Source organism: Pteropus medius, unplaced genomic scaffold (assembly GCF_902729225.1).
Source record: "Pteropus medius unplaced genomic scaffold, Ma_sr-lr_union100, whole genome shotgun sequence".
NCBI classification, from domain to species: domain Eukaryota; kingdom Metazoa; phylum Chordata; class Mammalia; order Chiroptera; family Pteropodidae; genus Pteropus; species Pteropus medius.
Window position 1 is genome coordinate 3912878 of NW_024352947.1, and position 16527 is coordinate 3929404.

The 16527-nt window shown below is 42.0% G+C and overlaps 1 protein-coding gene across 1 annotated transcript in view; it reads left to right on the forward strand.

The window, feature by feature from the left end:
* The window catches only part of RYR2 (ryanodine receptor 2), a 535670-nt gene that overhangs the window by 369652 nt on the left and 149491 nt on the right, over window positions 1–16527 (forward strand). The window contains exons 40-47 of the mRNA XM_039850351.1: window positions 1349–1622; window positions 7121–7235; window positions 8691–8823; window positions 9020–9123; window positions 11016–11151; window positions 11661–11847; window positions 13432–13537; window positions 15571–15691. Coding sequence (XP_039706285.1) covers window positions 1349–1622; window positions 7121–7235; window positions 8691–8823; window positions 9020–9123; window positions 11016–11151; window positions 11661–11847; window positions 13432–13537; window positions 15571–15691 — 1176 coding nt within the window. The remainder of the gene's footprint in view (window positions 1–1348; window positions 1623–7120; window positions 7236–8690; window positions 8824–9019; window positions 9124–11015; window positions 11152–11660; window positions 11848–13431; window positions 13538–15570; window positions 15692–16527) is intronic.

Below are 16527 nucleotides of genomic sequence, written 5' to 3' on the forward strand. Positions count from 1 at the left end.
TTAAAGTTCACATAGATATTGTCTGTAACTATATTTTGGTTCTGAAACACCTTCTAAAGTATTAGGTGTTTCTGGCTCATCCACTGCCTGTTTAACTGAAGCGTAATAGCTGATAACCCTTGGAACCAAGTGAGCACATGGGCAGTGAGGCTCAGATGCACATGCTCGTCCAGAAGGGTTGGAAGGAGGTCTTGGTGATCCATTTACTCGCTACCTCACCCCTGAGACTCCATTCATTCTCAGATGCAGTGCTGGTTTATTAACAGCTTTTACTGAAAGAAAAAATAATAATAAACTCACGAAAAAAACTTTTTTTCATTAACTTATAGTGGAAACGCTTTATTCATATAATTGCTTCTAAATTTATTCTTTAGCATCAAGTTTGATTCAGGACTACTTCAAAATCAGAATTTAGCATTTCTTATAATCGTTTTTTGTTATCAAGTTTATGATTTTCACCTATTAAAAATAATAGCATGGTTTTGAGATATGTGGAAGTATTTTATCTGAATTTTGTAGTTGGTTAAAATTGGTAGTTTTTGTTTTTCCTTAAATAATGTATAGACTAAAGCAGTTTAAAGAGCTTCTTTTCAAAATCAGCCAGTGTATTGATGATAAAAATTAAGTACCTCGCTGTGTTTGAATTGGTTACATCAACCCTACTTAGCTTTGATAATTGTAGTATTTATTTTCAGAGGTTAGGAATTTCTGTTGCTTTTAAATGTGCTGAATTATACATTACACAGCAAGTGATCCTCTATATATGGAATGACTTTTTACTTTAATATAGCTTCACAGTCAAATCTCTTCGAAGACATTTTAAGTGACAGTTGGGGATCCAGATTTAAACAGAAATATAATTACATGAGGTCTCTATTGCAAACGACTCAGATGAGGAGACGGTTGGGTAAACAGCTCCTTGAATGCCCATGACTGAGGATGCATAGCATTGTTTACATTATAAGGATATAGGATGTCAGATCTTCTGAGAGGAAAATAAAGGAACAAGAAAATGCAAGTAAAAGTAATGGGACCACTCGTACTGATCGCCCCGTCGATTGCCAGCAGTAATTTTAAAAAGTGGCTGCAATTTTGAAACAACTAAAATTCTCTAATTATAAAAAAGGTTCTTAAGGAAGAGTTGGTGTATTTTTGTTCTTACATGACTATAACTCATCTTTATTGATGTGTGTGTGTACATATAAATAAGTGAAATTTATTTTATTCAGTGAATATTCCTAAAAATCCTGGTACAAGCGTAGATGCAAATTTGGGGTTATACAATGTGCAATTGAATTGTCTTCTCTTATTGTTTCCTTTTTAAAAAACACCAATAATGACTCCGCAGCCACCCTTCAGCAGCTGATCTCTGACACCATGGTTCGATGGGCTCAAGAGTCTGTCATTGAAGACCCTGAGCTGGTGAGGGCCATGTTCGTGTTGCTCCATCGACAGTATGATGGCATTGGGGGCCTGATCCGGGCCCTGCCAAAAACCTACACTATAAACAGTGTTTCTGTGGAGGACACCATCAACCTGCTGGCATCTCTCGGTCAGATCCGTTCTCTGCTGAGCGTGAGGATGGGCAAAGAAGAAGAGAAGCTTATGATCCGTGGATTAGGGTAAATTATTTCATTATTACAGCCTTTTGTCCTGTGTATATCTCCTTTCTAATTGTTTATTTCACTACTAGCACAGTAGGTGCATTAATACAAATACATTGTCTAGATTAGATGATTGTTAAATTAGATTGTTGTTTTTCTAGAGCTTATATTTTAAAACTAAATAAGAAAGTTGCTCAGTTATTACATGACTAATTTTACAACCAGATGCTAAGATGGCTAAGATACACAACAAATATCTTAAAAGTTTGTTTTTTTATTAATTTCTCAAATACATATAATCATATATAAACACACAGGTTACTAAAAATTCACTGAAATCCATGGGAGGATAAATACTTACCAGCAGGAAGTAATAAGGAAGTTTGTATCTACTGGGCCTTGAAAAAAGAATGAGGAAAAACGCCTCTTCCAGAATTGACCATCATGTGTTGTGTTTCATGTGGATTTGGGGATCAGTGTTTATACCTCATGCATAATCTAAGGATCCCCAAGGTGAGAAATTAATAAAAATTGGCTTGGAGGTGTGCTTTCTCAACTCAAGTTACTTTGCAATTTTGCAAGAAAAACCTATACACTACCAAAGATTATCCCACAATCAAAAATTGCAAAGCACATAAGGAAACAATTCATCATAAATAAGGGTTTGCAGGTACAGTAAATAGTGGAGTTAGAACACTTTTCCCAAGAACTTCAGGTAACAGAATGCAGAAAGTGAGCATAAAGTTACTGTATACAAAGGAATGAATCTAATTTCCAAATATAATATATGCAGAGTCCAAGAAGATTTGAAAAAAATCCAAATAGAACTTCTAGAAATGAAAAATAGGACAATTGACTTTAAAAACAATGAACTACAGATAAAGTATAGCCAAAGAGAAAATAAATAGAATCATAAATTTGAGTAAGTGACTCATTAATGCAGCACTGAGTGATAAAGAAATACAAAAGACAAGTTAAGAGACCGGAGGGATAGTATAAAAAGGTCCAGCATATGCGGAGTAGGATTTCTAGGAAAAAAAAAATAATAATTATGAACTAGAGAATGGGAATATTTAAAGAGCTGTTGGCTTCAGTTTTTTAGAATCGATGAATTCACAGATTGATAAAGCACCAGTAGTTCCACATCTACAGCTGGATAAATGTAGAGAAACTGAATAAAACTAGTGACAAGTAGACTATTTTAAAAGAAATAGAGAAAGAATGGGTCAAGGTGGCACAGAAGGTAGACACTGTGCCCGCTTTGTCTCACAACCACACCAGAATTATAACGAAACTACAGAGCAGCCATCACTGGGAATCATCTGAGGTGTGGCTGAACAGAAGTCCTACAACTGGAGACATGCAGAAGAGGCCACCTCAAGACTGATAGGAGGGGTGGAGATGTGAAACAGCCTGGTCCCCACAACTGCGTGTGGCAATTGAGGAGTGAGAGGGCTGCCTTGGCTGCAGAGCCTCCTCCTCCCCGCTGCAGAGGAGCGAGTGGTCACAGTCCCACACTGGGCTCCCCAGCCCAGGGTTCCAGACTGGGAAGAAGCGTCCCCACAACCTCTGGCTGTGAAAACCAGTGGAGATGGAGGCTAAGTGAAACAAAGGGCTGTAGGAGCCCCGGGCGTTCCTCTTAAAGGACCCACATGTGGACTTACTGCTGACAGACTCATTTCTCTGAGCTCCACTGCTTGGGCAGCAGCTCGAAGGGCCCCTGGGACATGAGGAGGAACTGAGTTCTCTGGCTTCAGGGCAAGGGCTAGAGGGGTGGCGTCTCTTGGACAGAAGTACTGACAGAATCCATTGTCTCTTTGTTGAGCCCTCCCCTATCCTGGCATGCAGATGCAGGTGGTAACATATGTGAGTCTCCATCGATATAGCTAACACAGGTCGCCCTGCCCTTGTGATTCTCTGAGATCCTGTCCTCGAAACATGTGGGCCCACCTAAACCACTTCAGTGGCTTTTCCATACATATGGCTGGTCTCGGCTCATGCTGTGGACTTTCCTAAAGTCTCTCAAAGGTTTGCAAAACCAGTAAGCAGCGTTTGACCTCAGCGTACCTTGTACCTCTTGCTGAGCTACCCGAAACCTCATACTAGCAGCAGCCGGCCTGAGTTCCTGGCTTGGCCTTTCAAGGCACCTCTAAGCCCTGCATGGGTGGCAGCCATCTGTGGATTGCTTGGTGACTCTTTCCAGGTGACCCTAGAAGTACACAGGCTGTGGCTGAACTTGGCCTGCCATAGGGCCCCTCCCAGGAAGCCCTTGACAGCCAGCAACCTGCTTCGAATGGCACCAGAGCTAGAATACCAGTCAGGGATGCACTTGAAGAGGACACACCCGAAGGGAAGGCTGGCTAGGCACCAGAGCCCTGCCAAAGCGAATCCTGCTCCATAGGGTCAGCCCCTTGCTGACCAGTCCTCACAACCAATCCTCTCAAGGGTCATTCCTTTCCACCGATGTGTAAACAGCAACCAAGGCTCAACTATAATAGAAGGGCACACACACAACCCACACAAGGGACACACCTTGAGCACCTTGCTCAGGTGGCCAGGAAGACTGTGCCCATGGGCCACCTGCTACATAGAGCCACTCTACTAAGACTGGGAGACTTAGGAGCCCTACCTAATACATAGAAACAGACACAGGGAGGCAGCCAAAATCAAGAGAGAAAGAAACGTGTCTCACATGAAAGAACAGAACAAAGCTCCAGAAAAAGAACTAAACAAAATGGAGACAAACAATCTACCTGATACAGAATACAATATCTGAGATGAAGGAAGAGTGCATTCAAGGGAATGAACAGATTGGAGGAAGCAGAGGATTGAATCAATGATTTAAAGGATGGGGAGGGTTTAGCAGAGGACACCCAATCAGAATAGCAACAAGAAGAAAGAATCCAAAAAAATGAGAATTTTAGGGGATTCTGGGACAACATCAAGCATAACAACATTTGCATCATAGGGGTACCAGAAGGAGAATTGAGAGAGTAAGAAATTGAAAACCTATTTGAAGAAATAATGATGGGAAACTTCTCTAACCCAATGAATAAAATAGATATACAACTCCAGGAAGTTCAGAGAGTCCCAAACAAGATGAACTCAAAGAGGCCCACACCGAGACACATCATAATTCAAAGGCCAAATGTTGAATATGAAGAGAGAATCTTGTAAGGAGCAAGAGAAAAGCAATTAGTTACATACAAAGAAGCTCCCTTAAGTCTGTCAGCTGATTTCTCAATGGAAACTTTACAGGCCAGAAAGGCTTGGCACAAAATATTCAAAGTGATGAAAAGCAAGGACCTACAACCAAGAATACTCTACCCAGCAAAGCTATCATTTAGAATCGAAGGACACTTAAAGAGCTTCCCAGACAAAAAGCTAAAGGAGTTCAACACCACCAAGCCAGTGTTACTGAAAGTGTTGGAGGGACTTCTTTAAGAAGAAGAAAAATATATGCCAAAAGTCTAAATAAAGAATGGCAATAACTACATATCTATCAATGAGTACTTCAAATGAAAAAGAATAGATGCTCTAATCAAAAGATAGGGTGGCTGATTGGATAAGAAAACAAGACTCTTACATACGCTGCCTACAAGAGACTCACTTCAGATTAAAAGACACACACAGACTAAAAGTATAGGGATGGAAAAGGATATTTCATGACGGACCTAGAGGGTATTATACTGAGTGAAATAAGTCAGACAGAGAAAGACAAATGCCATATGATTTCATATACATCTGGAATCTAAAGAACAAAATAATAATAAAAAACTAATAAACTCATAGATATAGAGAACATTTTTAGGGTTATCAGATGGGAGTGGGATTTGGAAGGGTCGGTGAAAAGGGGGGATGGTAGTTGCAAAATAGTCATGAAGCTATAAAGTATAGCATAAGGAATATAGCCAGTAATATTGTAATAACTACGTATGTCAGATGAGTACTAGATTTATTGGAGTGATCACTTTGTGATTTATATAGATGTCTAATCACTATGTTGTACACTTGAAATTAATACAATATTATATGCCAACTATAACTGAAAAAAGAAACATTTTATTAAAAAATAAAATAGAAAAGCTAGAACATTTGCAAAGAAGCAATGTTTAGAATTCTCAATAGCAGAGCTAGAGGTCATAACTCAGTGAAACACTACATTCAAAGTTCTAACAGAAAGTAAACATCAATTTAGAATGTGTTTCCCAATTGAGATTTCAACACAGTGAGCTTGTGCTTTGTGTAGATTTGGAAGTTAGAATTTAAATCCCGTATTCCAGAGTGAGGGCAAATAAAGATATTTGAGAATGTTTACTTACAGTCTTTCATTGAAAGACCTTCCATGGCTGTACATGTGAGAAAAGAAAATGGAATTCAGAAATAAGCAAAAGTTTTAGTGAGTATATCACTGGTGCACATATGCATAAATTTAAGCAATTGTTAAGAAGCTTGCATAACTTGAAGATATGAAAATAAAAGGGAATTCATATACTAGGGGAAAATAAAAGCTTAAATTAAGCTATAAGATGTTTATAAGAAAACTACCTGAACATAAGGATGTAGAAATCTGGAATGTAGGATGTCGAACTGATGTGAAAGACAAATATTCAGCCAAAAAATAAAGTTACTCTACTTATATAAATACCAGGTAAAAGGGAGATAATGAAGATGATTACTGACGGGTAAAACAGAATGCAGGAAACAGGAGGATTAAAGAAACCTAAAGCTGTTTTTTTGGGGGAAAAATGAAATATAGAATGATCATTTTTTTTCTTTGACAAAACTAAAAAATAATTGCGAGGGAACAAAAAATATAGTAATATTCAGATTGTGTGATGCCATTTATGTACATTTTAGATCATAAAACTATTGTTTTATGAGGCCTATTATTTGAAATCATAAACATAGACTAGAAGGCTATATTCCAAAATCGTTATAATGCTTGCACACTAAAAATAAAAAATAAATATACTAACTGGGCAAAGAGGGAGCACAGAAAAGCCAGAACGACAACAGAAAATTTTATGGCCTTTATTGATAATTGTATGAGTATGAGTCTGTTTGTGAATACTAGTTAAATCTAACCTGAGCAGGTTAGATAATAAGTCATCTTAACTAACCAATGAAAAAGGGAGAATTCAGGAGAGCACCTTTTTTTCTCTGATGAATCTGGAACAGTCACGTGTGCCGTTAACGTGGAAATGATGCATATTTCTATACAAAAAGAAGGTTGAAAACATTTGGATATACATTAAATTAGGAATGATAAGTGTCCAAAACTATTTCAAATTAGCGAATATTTACATATTGAATGCATTGAAAAGAATAGACAGCTTGTATACTATTTTTGGTAGGCTATCAGTATGTTTGAGGAAAACTTAATCGTGTTTATTAACTTTTGTGGTTTAACTATGGTTGCTAATAATTATTTCCAAAAGATTTATTTAAAAATTTTTATTTAAATTTTGCTCTGACCTTTGCACTATTCTCCATACCTATGTTGTTCTTTCTAGGGATATCATGAATAACAAAGTGTTTTACCAGCACCCTAATCTCATGAGGGCACTGGGCATGCACGAGACAGTGATGGAGGTCATGGTGAACGTCCTCGGAGGTGGGGAGTCCAAGGTAAAGGACAACATTTGATTCTCGAGATGCCATTTATTACAACACCCTAGAGCACACCCATTGCATATCTTTAACAAGGATTTCTTAAATCCTCTTAGAAGGACTGTTTTTTTTTGTTTTTTTTTGTTTTTGTTTTTTTAAATGCCTATAGCACCTGGTCTGCTTAGCTTCCGAGATCAGACGAGATTGGGCACGTTCGGGGTGGCATAGCCGTAGACAAAAGGACTGTTTTCAAAGACACCTGTTGAAAGAAAAAAGCAAATCTAACAGATTGAGAGTTGGATATGCTATTAGTGTTTTTTTAATTTTTTTTATTGAGCATTTTTATCTTATGCTGTGTAATTTGCTATACCCTAAGTTATTCTCATTTAGGGAATGGTTAGAAACTTAAAAGTGAATACTGTACTAGTTTTTTGAATTATAAATCAGTTTCCGTCACATTAGAGGTTGATAACACAAACATCCCTCAGACCCAGCCGTCCCCTTTGAGTCAGACGACAGTTGGTCCCATTACATTCCTGATGCAGACCAAGGTTCGAGGATGGTGCTTAGAAGTGTTTGTTATGAGGCTCTAAGGTGAATTGTTCAGGGCTTAAAAATTTTTTTCAAGTTCTTTTAAACCAAATGAATAGAGTATAATATAAAAATAACTTCATATAAATCGGTATAATTTCACAACCTCTGATTTGCAAAATATATTTCAAAATTTTTTGAAGTTTTTATGATATATTTTTCAAAATATGGAAATGATCCCATAATTCTCATGTTCAGTCTATCAGTTAGACAGACTTATAAAGATAATTGTAAAATTTTCTGTTAAGGAAGGACTCCAGGGATCAGCCGGGTATTTAGAACCAGGTTTGGCTCTCAAGGGAGATGCATTTGGTGGGCCCTGGCTTCAGGTCAGGGTGCTGTCACAGCAAAGGCATGTGCAGATCAGGGAGGCTGTGAATCCCTGAAATCTTAATAACACAATGGTAACAGTAACGACAGCGCTGATGAGGTACCCAGTTATGTGGTTCCAAATAAACTGGGTATTTGTTAGGAATACTGTCTCACCCCACTTTCTTACTAAAGTGAGTCTTGTTATCCATCTTGTTGCAGTTTTGCAGAACAGAGTAGTGAGATCGCATAATTTGCCAAGGAAGCACAGCTAACAGCTGTAGGCAGGACCACAACCGAGTCGGCTGGATTCCTAAAACAGGCTCAGGCCACCTGCGCTTTAGGGCTGTAGATTAATTCCAGAATAAGCCATTGGTTTCAAAATTAGTGCCAGGCTTGATCTGTGGCTCAAGGCCTGAGTGAGTCCAGGTTTGGAAATGCGAAGGCCTTCAGTGTCTGCATCTCGGCAGACACGAGCACACACGGGTGGACGATGTGATTGGGACCCCAGCCTCTGAACCCATTGTTATAGAGATAATTCCCTTTCACAGCTAACTGATGCTCTTTCTGTAGGAGATCACTTTTCCCAAGATGGTGGCCAACTGTTGCCGTTTTCTCTGTTACTTCTGTCGGATAAGCCGGCAGAATCAGAAAGCCATGTTTGACCATCTCAGTTATTTATTGGAAAACAGTAGTGTTGGTCTCGGTAAGTAAAAGTTTGACGTTTATTTAATCTTTACGATAAAAAGAATATACTTATTACAATGCAACGTAAATTCATTTAGATTAGTGCAATATTTGTTGCGCTTAGAAATTAAATTTTAAGTGAAAGTGTGTTTTTACATGGAATTCGTAGTCGGGGCACAATCCAGGTTTTGTTTCCTCTTTGTTTGGATGAACAGCCTCGCCAGCTATGAGAGGTTCAACACCGCTGGATGTGGCAGCAGCCTCGGTGATGGATAACAACGAACTGGCCTTAGCTTTGCGTGAGCCCGACCTGGAAAAGGTAAGCCACATTCCTGCCCCTGTGTTTGTATGTGTGTTTGTAGTTGTTTCTCAAGGTTATTTAAACATAATAACAAAATAAACACATTTTAATAGAATTTATGTATTTATGTATTTTTGAAAATCTACTCTTGACCATAATGTAGGGCCAGTCAGTCTCGGGCATTTTTTCTTCGCTCATCACTGCCTCGTCCCAGTCTGCTACTGGGTTGACAATCAATGCATAGCTGTTGAGGGCATGAGAAAGTGAACTGTTCCCCAGACGCTTCCGACATGCCACTCAAAGGTCACAGGGCTTGGCCTCTTTGACTTACCTCCCATGTGTAATTTAAAATCATTTATCCGCACGCTGATTTAAATGGCTAATGTTTAAAAGGTTGACGATGCCAAATGTTGAGGATGTGGAGCAACTAGAAAGTCATCTACTGCTGTTGGGAGGAAAAATGCTTGAGCTAGTTTGGAGAGCAGTTTGGCTGTTTCCGAACAAGTTAAACATATACCCGTCATAAACATACACCTAGCCTTTTCACTCCAAGGCGTTTTTTCAATAGAAATAAAAATATATGTCCACACAAAGATATGTTCATGAATGTTGATAACAGCTTTATTCATCCTAGCGAAGAAATGCAGACTACTCAGGTGTCCCTCAAGTGATGGATGGGTTATCCAAACTGGGGTGTTTCTGTGTCCATATACGGTGGGATCCTATCATTAGACAGTACGCAGGAGTGAAGTTCTGACATGTGCCTCAACAAAACATGAGTAATTTCAGAATCTTTATTCTGAGTGCGAGAAGCCAGGCTCTGAAAGATACATACTGGATGATTACATGTATAAATGTTCAGGAATATGCAGGCAGTGTCGTGGCAGGAGGCAGGTTGTCCAGGTCCATGCATGTAGGGAGGGAGGGACTGCAGAAGGCTCGGGGCCCAAGGGGTGGTGGAAATGTTCTGCATCTCGATGGTGGAGGGTTTTTGCTGATGTATAATCTCTCAAAGCCCATTGAATTCTATACTTTAAATAGATGGGCTTATTGTACATAAATTATACCTTAGGAGAGGTGATATAAAGTATTTTTAGCTGTATTTCTTATTTCTTTTTGAGGTTGATTTAGCTTGCGCTGGGCGTAATCGTTCATTTGATAAGTTCTCTAACAATCTACTACCATTGATAATGGCTACTTTAGGGGGTTATTCGAAAACTGGATCATTTATGAAATATCATAGAGGGCCAACATTCATATAAAAGAACATTTTAAAAGGCAAAAGTAAGCAGAAATTTTGTGTTAAATTCAATAGTACTAAAAGATAAGCAGTACTATCCGAGATTTTATGGATGGTGAAACTATGTAAAAAGTTAAATAACTTGCTCAAAATGATCCGGGAAGTGATGCAGGTCAGATGTGAACCCAAGGGCATTGGACTCTCAGCTTAGTCTTCTCTATTTCTCTGTGTGGCCCTTCCCCTCTAAACCGATAACGTCATTTTCAATATAATTCACTTCTTTCAAATATCTTTATATCTTAGAAGGATCTTTCAGTATCTCAGATGGGCCAGAGGTCATTAGACATTTTTGAAGTTTATCAAATACTGTGATTTATTTTTTAGGTAAAAGTCACAAATTAAATGATATGAGATTAAGGAATATTTTTCTTTCATTGGATTGGTTCATAAATATTTTTATTACAATAGCACTTTGTTACAATTTTTGAATATTTCTTAATGCTAAGGGTTTACTAATGGGAGTTCACGGGAGTTCTCATGAGACTGAAAATCACTCACAGAGCTGCCTTTGTTTTAAGCCTCCGTCTGAGAGCCTCACTCTTCACGACTAGTGTGAGCATCTTACTTCTCGCCGCAGGGGTAATGCTTGTGTTCGCCGTCCTGTTCGTAGGTCGTCCGGTATCTGGCTGGCTGTGGACTGCAGAGTTGCCAGATGCTGGTGTGTAAGGGGTACCCAGATATTGGCTGGAACCCAGTTGAAGGGGAGCGGTACCTCGACTTCCTCAGATTTGCTGTCTTCTGTAATGGTAGGACTGATTGCTCGTGGGGTTCTTTTTCGACGTTATTAAAACTTCTTAAAAATAGCTATATAAAATAATTAGATATCCTAGCACTTTCATGAAGGAAGTAAATATTAATAAAGAGATTGAATATTTCATCATCAGTTTTCTACAGTAACTATTTTATAATATTTTGATAGTGATGTTATAATTCGTTAGTAAATTAAAATTTTAGACGCATGCATTATAAATTTTTACAGTTGCATTCTAATAATCTAAGATTATGGCTTCAGATTACAAATCACAAATGAACAAAAATGAAGTTTATGCCTCCATAATGCTTTTCGTTACTTTGAAAATTTTAAGTGCAAGAACAGAAATTGACTGTCTTGTGTACATACAACCAGTAATCTGAATTCAGTTTTGCCATGTTTGTTGGCTTCAGTCACTTCTCTTTAAATACGCAAAGTGTTGCGTTTGCGTGCCCGGGGGTCGCATGGGTGCGTTCGTGTGCTCATGCTCCCTTCTGCTTTTAGGGGAGAGTGTGGAGGAAAACGCCAACGTCGTGGTGAGGCTGCTCATCCGGAGGCCTGAGTGCTTCGGCCCGGCTCTGAGAGGGGAGGGCGGGGCCGGCCTTCTCGCCGCCATAGAGGAAGCCAACCGGATAGCCGAGGACCCTTCTCGAGACGGACCCTCGCCAACCAGCGAATCCGCGAAAACCCCGTAGGTCTAATACAGAGTAAATCGTGCTACTTGGCTGGAAATTTTGCAAAACATAATTTTCATCCTGTTAACTGCACTATTCTCTGGTACTCATGATTTGTCCCCTTGAAAATGAAATGCATTAGACTTGGAAGAATGGATGGAATTTGCTGCTGGAATAGGTTGAGTGAACAAAGAGAGACATGAGGCATATTGTGTGACTTTATTAGAGAGAAATTCAGGTCGTAGAAAGAAATGTATTTCGTGACTTTCTCTAGGGGGCTGTGGCAAATGCTGTTATCCCACGTGATGGCAGAGGAGCCTTCGAAATTAGAGTTTAGTGGGAAGCCAGCTAGCGTGAGTTTTCATGACAGTAGCGAGAAAGCGCTCTTTACCAAGAGAATGTGCTGTTAAAGTCTGAAACGGGGACTTTGTCATTCTAGAAGTGAAGTGCTTGGTTACGTGATCAGTGACAGGTTCGGGAGCCACTAGCCACCTTACAGTTCTCCACAGGGCACGTGGTTAAAACCTGGTTTCAGCAGGGGCATAACTGAATCTGGGCAGGTGGCTTCCTGTTTAATCCGCGGAGGCGGATGTCCCGCCGGGAGGTCACGCACCCACACCACTAGCCCCGCTGGGAGAGATGTAACACGGAGCTGATGGGAGGCAGCTTGCCAAGCACAGGCTGGTGCTGCCAACCCTCGTTCTCCGCCCCGCGGCCGGGCGCAGGTGTTCTGCCTGCTCCGGGGCCGGCTCCAGGCTGGGAGACTGCGTCTGCCAGTCAGCATAGGGTGGGGAGCCCCGCTCTCCCCAGGCGATAGAGAGGACGTGGTGAGAGCTCCGGCCCAGCAGCACCAGTGCGCATGCGCTCGGGGCTGCGGGGCCTGGACCAGCCTTGCGCGCTGGGCACGTTGTCGGCGGGGCCCCGTCACTCTGCGGGCCTCCGAGTCTAGCCCACGCAGCCCAGTGCTGAGCTGCCATAGGAGGAACGACAGGGCCTTCCGGGGCCACCGGATTTGTCTCTCATCAGTGAGATAACGGAATATGCATGTTTTTCTCAAAGAACGAATGGGGAGGGGAGTGCGGGAATACTGGGGGTGCGTTGATGCGTGGAGCCCACGGTCAAGAGGTGAGGGAGTAAGTGAAATTACATCTATAACGTGCTTACTCGGGGGAAAGCTCTGTACTGGGGACCTTACGTCTGTGACCTCATAGGACAGATCTGCGTCACCCGGTCTCTAAGCGGATGCTATTTTTGCAGAAGTGTCCTAAACGTACCAAGTCACGCCGGGGACGATTTCCTTTGTTGTTACGCCGTCTGCCACGACAGATGAGCAGAATCCATCAAATTGACAATTCTTTTTGCCTTTTCAAGGGATCTTAATATTAAAGTTCCCATACACGTGTTCTTGGTGATAGTCTCAAACCTGGTCTTTAGCCCATTGTCACTTTGCTGTGAATGACACACATAACGTGAACGCATCAGAGGAGGCGGAAGGGATGCCTGCGTGTTCCCCTTGCTCTGAGAAGCGTGTACCAAACCCGCAATGCCACTTTATTCTCCTTTCTGTCTGCTTCCTGTCTCGTTGGAATAACCCGTGAAAGTGACGCAGAGGAGGAGGAGGACGACACTATCCACATGGGGAACGCCATCATGACCTTCTACGCAGCTCTCATCGACCTGCTGGGACGCTGCGCTCCCGAGATGCACGTACGTGTCGGGCCCCTCAGCGCATGCGACGGCCCGGTGGCTGCGGGGGTTCCGGCGGCACCTGCACCAGGGACCCGCACGCCCCGCTAGAAACGACGCCGCAGCCTGGCTGCCGAGCGCGTTCGTGTGGTCGGAGGTGCCTCGTGGGCCGTAAAAATCAGCAACGGGACGCGGGCACCGTGGCGTGGCGGGCGAGGCAGCTGCGCGGAGATCCCTAAAGCGCATCTGGTCTGCACTGCCCCGTGCGGCCCCCTCCCGCGAACCCCTCCCGAGACCCCCTCCCCCATCCCTCTCCCGAGACCCTCTCCCCGGCCCCTCCCCACGACCTGCCCCAGCCTCCCCCATCCCTCCACTTTGGCCCCCTCTTGCAGTCCTCTCCTGGGCCCCCCTCCCGTCGCTCTCCCCACATCCCTCTCCCGCGCCCCGCTCTTGCAGTCCTCTCCCCCGGCGCCCTCGGTCCCCTCCCGCGACCCCCTCCCGCGGCCCTCTCCCGGTAGCCTGAGCAGGAGGCGGCCACCGCTGTCCAGCGTGTCCTGGTACGATGCCTGGTCCCCGTGAGGGGCACTCGTGCTGGCCCCTGCGTTAGGGGACAGGGGTGGGGGCAGGCGACGGGGAGGAACCAGCTCTTCAGCCCCGATCGTGAGTTTTCCCTAAACTTTTTGACCAGGATAAAATTAAAGTTTATCGAATAATACTTTTACTTCGAAGTACAGCCCGACATTTTCTTCTTTATTTTATTCCAAGCTGTTATGTTTCATGCTGTTACAGTCATTTAAAAAATACTTGCCAGGGCCCATAAAATTAGCCTCACGGCCTGTTAGTGGAAAACAACAGAGTCCGAGACACACCGAGGTCACATGGGTTAGACAGACACACTCGGGACCCGTCTGAGCAGGAAGCCAGCGGACTTGCTCTCACCCTTTAGCACCTGTGGGGTTTTTGTTCGTTTTTTTGTTTCTTTGAGGGGGATAGGGGGGAGGATCTCTTTCTCTCACACCTGTGGGTTAAAACTTTATTGCTTTCTTGATATGAATACAGAGGAATCACAGGTTGGAGAAATGTCAGAATTTTAGATAACCTAGAGTCTGATATTTGTGAAACTGTAACTTACTAATGAGATTTTCATCACATAGATTGTCAAAAATCTGTATGGCGGAGGGCATTGTAGACAAAGCTTTATGATTACAGTATTTGTTTTCTTTCCTGTTAAAGTGAAAGATCCAAGAAAGAAATTATGCCAATAAACAGAAGATTTTTGTTCTTTTATATGAATGGGGGAAAAAAATCTTAGTGACTTAATAACAGACTAACTTGGCCCTTCTGAAATTTATCCATCTCAGTTGGGGACCTCCTACGGGTCAGAACTTATGCTTGCGTTTTGCATCCCGGAAACACAAGCTTCCTGGCCCTGAAGCCTGCACCCTGTCCCCGAGACCAGCTGACGGTCTTGATGGTGTCAGAGCCTCGTCTTCATAATATTTCAGGGGCCTGCAGGAGTCCAAAATACTTGTTAGATTCATGTTCACCCCCATATTGTAAGCCCGTCCTTGGGTGAAATTGTGGAATACAGATAGAAATACAATTATATTTTTAGCACAAAGCAAGAAAGGGGCTAAATCAATCATAAATTTTAGTATATTTTCAGGTCCTAAAGATAATTTTCCCTTTGTATTCTAGCTCACGTTGTGGATCGATATTTATATGTAATTTTGGGAAATAAGCATTAATAGACTTATCAGATTCTCTATATATTTTAACACCCTCAACAGGATAAAAACTATTGTTGTAATGGATAAACCAGCTGGCCTAGACCGTAATACAGAACTTGGTGTGTGCTGATGTCAGTGGAGCTGGGTGAGGAAGTAAATATCTTCCTGGTAGCCTGAAACAACAGTTTCTGAACAGGATCTAATTTAATGCGTACACGTAACAGAATTATTTCAGACTTGGATTCCCATGTCAGTTTTCTGGACAGAATTATAACATTAATTTGACCAAGTTATTCTAATATGCCTTTATTTTCACTCCTGCAGCTGATTCATGCTGGTAAGGGAGAAGCCATCAGGATCAGATCTATTTTGAGATCCCTGATTCCACTGGGAGATTTGGTGGGCGTAATCAGCATCGCTTTCCAGATGCCCACGGTAGCCAAGGGTAAGGCCTGCTCCGGCTTCTTGTGGTTCAGTAGGACGTTGGATGGTGGTGTGTATTATAATTACTCAACATTTTTCTCCCTGGAGCATAGGGTCACTGCTTAAGTTTCTTTAAAACAAAAGAAGATCTACATAAAGTACATTATTTTACAAACTATTTTCTATTCTAATGATTTTTAAATAGCCCTGATTGCGATCAGGAAGCGAGCACCTGTCTTACCTAATTTCGCTCCCTGTGTTTCTCGTCCACAATCCTTAATTCACTCTTTTTGATAATTTTCATTATTACTTTCTTATAATGCTTTCCCCACCCCACCCCAAAAGCAATGATCATAGCTTTAACTTAGAGATTTGAAAATTCCCAGTGTATTAAAAGAAGTGCTCTTTTCAAGACTAAGGAGAAAATTCTGAAAAGATTTTTTTTTTCCCCATTTTGACCAAATGTTTATTGTCCTTTTCCAACACGTCACTTTTGGTTAAGAAACCGCTTAGGAGTGGTTTTCCAACATTAACTCAGAATCAGCCTGCTGTCTGTGTAATCGCCCAGCACGGTCCTCTCACCGTCCTGCCCAGGGTGGACGCGGGGAGGGAGGACGCTTTGCTTTGGAGCCAGCGGCAGGGCCTTGGCCCACAGCCACAGGAGTTCCCTGCGCTGCCCCAGCTGCGGTGGAAATGGCAAATGGCCCCTGACGGTGGCTCGGCCTCGTCAGCGTAAGATTGTGAAAAGGGAGTTCCATGTGTGCTAATCTTACAAAGCCACATCTTCCAGGTGACATAGTGGCTATAATAATTGAGCACTCATTACAGTTTTGGGGAAGGCTGGACTTAAAATTTGTC